Source organism: Buteo buteo, chromosome 21 (assembly GCF_964188355.1).
Source record: "Buteo buteo chromosome 21, bButBut1.hap1.1, whole genome shotgun sequence".
Taxonomy (NCBI): domain Eukaryota; kingdom Metazoa; phylum Chordata; class Aves; order Accipitriformes; family Accipitridae; genus Buteo; species Buteo buteo.
In genome coordinates, this window is record NC_134191.1 from 17,651,053 (window position 1) to 17,655,242 (window position 4,190).

The window sequence follows — 4,190 nt, forward strand, 5'->3', positions numbered from 1 at the left end:
AAGCCGTGCTCCACGTCACCCTTTCCCGGGCGCTTTGCAGTTTCACCTTTTTCTCCTCATTTTTGGCCCCAGGAAAGCCACTGAGCGCTGCCGGGCTGGGCCCAAGCCCCCTCCCTCCCTCCTTTCGCTGCGCGTAGTGCTTCTCACCCCTCACCCCTTCATGGGAGACAGGGCAGGAGCGGGGCAAGCGCTCGCTGGCCCCCCGGCCCCTGCAGAGCCCAGGGGGGTCTGGCAGGGGCTGAAGGCAAATAAGGGAACCCAGATATTTGAGCCCAACCAAGTTTTTAAGAGTAGATTTTTAGTGTGAGCAAGAGTGTGATTTTTTTTTTTTGTAATTTATGTAAATAAAGTGGTTTTGTTTTTTGTTTTTTTTTTTAAAATAGACTCTTCCAGAGCTCAGGTCAGGCTGAACCTGAGGGAAAGGGGCAGACCCTCGCAGAGGGCAGAGCCACATCATGATAGGGGGGCCAGCAGGATCAGGGGGCCATGCAACACCCCCTGCTTACATCCTGCCGGCTCCAGGAATATGGTTGTACAAAGGACTCAGGGCGCAGCTCCAGGGACAGGGGTTTAGTGACCTGGCTCCAGTGCCTCTGGGGCCAGGGGCTAGGAGCTGTTGGGGGCTTCGAGGCTGTCAGGGGCTTCGGGGCTGGGGGCTGCAGCACTCCGCTTCAGAGGGATGATGCAGATGCTGTTCTTGGCTTCTTTGACTCTCCACCACCGGCCAAGCCTGTAGATGAAAGAGATGGGGGCTACCCTCTGCCGAGCCCTTGGAGGAGCAGGGGGGGCTGTGCCCCTGGGCAGCACCAGGGAGGGGGGACAGTACCGGTGCTCCTGTCCAAGGCCGGCCACCAGGAAGTCGCCGGCTGCAGAGAACTTGAGGCTGTTAACAAAACCCACCTGGAGGGGACAGAGCAGGGTGAGGGGCTCTGGCAGCCTGCTCCTGCCGCCCAGGGAGGGGAACCCCTGCCCAGAGATGCCCCCAGCCCAGCTCCAATCCCCCACCTCCCCATCCATACCAACGGGATGTCCCAGAGGGGCTCCAGCTTCCGAAATCCCTCACCGCACTTCCAGAGCTTCACGCTGGCGCTGTGGGAGCCTGGGGCAGAGAGAGAAGACTGCCATGCACTCCCATCCAGGTAAGGGAGCAGGACGCCCCCCCCTCCACACCCCCACTCCAAAGCAGCTGCCACACACCTGTAGCCAGGAGGTCACTGTTGCGCAGGGCGGCCACTGCCGAGATCCAGTATGGCTGCTGCAGGCCCTGGGCATCCTGCATGCCATGCGCCTGCCGGGCCAGTGCCAGTGGCTTCTTTTTCGTTAGCCCCCACAGGGCTAGGGACCTGCCAGGGAGGGAAGGGGTGAGGGGGCTGAGGGGGGCACCGCCTGCGCACCCCAGGCACCACCCCGGCCCTGTGCTCACCCATCATCGGCGCCTGACACCATGTGCTCCTCGTTGATGAGCTGGATACAGTCGATGGAGCCCCTGTGAAGAGAAGGGGCAACTGCCATCAGTTATGAGCGTGCTTTGGGATCCTATTTAGGAGACAAGGGCTCACCAGGGCATCAGCATCCCCGCAGTGCCGGCGGGCTCCTGGTGATGCTTGGCACCCGCACACCGCTGCCCCAGCCGGACCCACCCACCTGCAGCCCCCTCTCCCGCCCCAGACCTACTGGTGCCCGTAAAACACAAGCTGCGACTCCTCCGGGATCTTCCAGAGCCGCACGGTACCATCCCGTCCCCCTGCCGTCACACAGCACTCCCGGCTCAGGCTGTCCAGCCCCGTGATGACATCCTGGTGCCCGAACCTGGAGAAGCAGATGGCAAAGTGTTGTGGCAAGCAGGGCCCTCTGCTACCACGACTCCCCTGGGCCCGCTGGCAAACCCCATGGCAGCACGGTCAGTGGGTTCCCCCCCGCCCAGGTCTTACAAGGTCTCCACGTATGCATTCTCTGCCACGTTCCAGACCTTGACGCAGCGGTCGTGGGAGGCACTGTAGAGCTGGTGTGTGCCCTTCCGGAAGGACAGACCCTACAGACAGATGGACAGACACAGGCACAGCAGTGAGGGGTGCCAGGGAGGACGCGGCTGCCCAGCCTCACAGGCATCATGGCCAATGCCCGCAACTCACCGAGACGGCATCGCGGTGCCCAGTGAAGATGTGCAGGCGCTTGCAGGTGGCTGCATCCCAGATCATGATCAGCTTGTTCCTGTCTCCCGTGGCCTGGCAAACAACAGGGGATGCCCGAGACCTGCCCCTCAGGGACCCACGGCCCACCCCATGTTCTTTGGGGGGTCCCAGGAACCCATTCTAGACTCTGGTGGGGGTCGGGGCTGCTTTAACCCAGCAAGGTACATCTGGGCATGAGACACTGCCCCCCAGGACGCTGGGAGGAGATGCACTCCCCACGGCCACCTCTCCACCCCATGCAGCAACACCAGACCCCTCTCTCCGTACCAGGTACTTGCCATCTGACGAGATGGCCATGCAGAGGACGTGGGACGCGTGCCCCATGTGCCGCTCCTCGGTGCCCTTCTTCCCCCCGGGCACCACGCACAACCTCTTCCCGCTCTCCACCTCCCCTATGGGAAAAGCATCTCCGTCACCCCCTGGGACCCTCCCACCGCTCCAGAAAGCACCAAGGAGCCTCCCACAGAGACTAAAACAATGCACATGCACATTCCCAGAGGGGCTGGAGGCCAAGCCACCCCCATGAGCACCCACAGTCCTGCTCCTGTAGGGTCCCTGCAGGGCTCAGGCTGGGGTAACAGCCAGTCATAGCCCCAAAGAAACACTTGCATTTGATGAGGGAGCCGTCCTTGGAAGCAGAAAAGATGAACCTGTCATCTGGAGAGATGACCAGGCAGGTGACGGGCAGCTGGTGCCCCTGCAGCATGCGGATGCTGGCTGGATCCGGAGGCTGGACCTGCAGGGAGAGCAGGATGTGAGCTGGGCTGCCCCGGCCCCTTCCCCAGGCACAGGTGTACCCGAGCATGGCACCCTCTCTTCTCCTGGGTGCCAGCAGCTGGCACTCCAGGTGGGAGAAGGGCCCTGGTCCCGTAGCTGGCACGGCAACTCGGGGTGCCGGCTTTAGCCATGCCCGAGCATCCCGCAAAGCCGGCACTTACGGTCTGGCACCCCCAGCGCTGGGCACTTACATCTTTGGCGACCAGGCGCTGCAGCCGGCCCTTCTGCTCGAGCTGGGGAAGAAGCAGGAGGCTCAGCGGAGGCGGCCGCGGCCCCACGGGAGAGGGGCAGAGCCCGCCGCCGCCACCGGGACAGAGGGGATGCGCCCGCCCCCCTGCTCACCACGTCCTCCTTCAGCCGGTCGCCGATGAGATCCGCCGGCTGGGTCTCCTCCTCCTCCGCCGCCGCCCGCTCCTCCTCTGCAGCGGACACAGTGCATGAGGGCCGGGCTCAGCTCCCGGAGCCGTCCCGCCGGGGCTCCGGCACCGGGGACCGGGCGGGACTCACCGTGCTGGCGGAGTTGCTCCAGGTACAGCTTGGCCAGGCGCAGCTTCTTCTCCTGCGGCGTCTCCTCCACCTCTTCCTCCGCCGCCTCCCGCCGCCGCCGCCCCAACGACGGGCTGCGGGGACACGCGTGAGCACCGCCACCGGTACCGGCATCCCCCCCCGCCCCGTGGCGCAGGCCTTACCTCTCCGGCTCGGAGTCGCTGGACACCTCCTCGTCGACGGGCCGGCCGGCCGCCGCCCGCGGCCTCCCCTCGGCGCCCGGGACCTACGGGACGAACCGGGCTGATCAACGGGACGGGGAGGGGCGCGGCGACCCCGCCGGGGCAGCCCCTCCTCTCTCTCGCCCCCGGCCCGGCCCGGCCCTCACCGCCGCCCGCGGCCGCCGCCGTCCCGCCGCCCCGCGCGGGGCCTTGGCCCTCCTGCCGCCCGCCGCCGCCGCCATGCTGCCGCCGCACGTGGTGCCCGCCCCGCCGGCTGCCGGCGGCCAGGCCCCGCCCCCGCCCGCTCCTATTGGCTTCGGGCGGCCGGGCCCCGCCTCCCACCGGCCCCGCGGCCCCGCCTCCCCTTCCACGGAAGCGGGCCGCCCTGTCACTCGGGTAGCGACGCCATTCACTCCGCGCCGGCGCCGCCCCGCCCCCTCGGCGCTGTCCCCGCCCCCCGGGCGTCATGCCCCGCCCCCTGAAGCTGTCCCCGCCCCTTCGGCGGGGCTCCTCT

At 66.5% G+C, this 4,190-nt stretch overlaps 1 protein-coding gene across 1 annotated transcript; it reads right to left on the minus strand.

The window, feature by feature from the left end:
- Positions 1–321: 321 nt before the first annotated feature.
- RRP9 (ribosomal RNA processing 9, U3 small nucleolar RNA binding protein) lies at positions 322–3,943 on the minus strand. The gene is made up of 15 exons (XM_075052931.1): positions 3,844–3,943; positions 3,659–3,741; positions 3,477–3,589; positions 3,312–3,388; positions 3,161–3,202; positions 2,802–2,928; positions 2,460–2,584; positions 2,133–2,225; positions 1,932–2,032; positions 1,675–1,809; positions 1,424–1,486; positions 1,198–1,343; positions 1,020–1,099; positions 827–900; positions 322–730 (listed from the first exon to the last, which is right to left on the minus strand). The coding sequence occupies exons 1-15, from the start codon at positions 3,916–3,918 to the stop codon at positions 607–609; spliced, it is 1,458 nt and encodes a 485-aa protein (XP_074909032.1). The 5' UTR covers positions 3,919–3,943; the 3' UTR covers positions 322–606.
- Between the last annotated feature and the right edge of the window lie 247 nt (positions 3,944–4,190).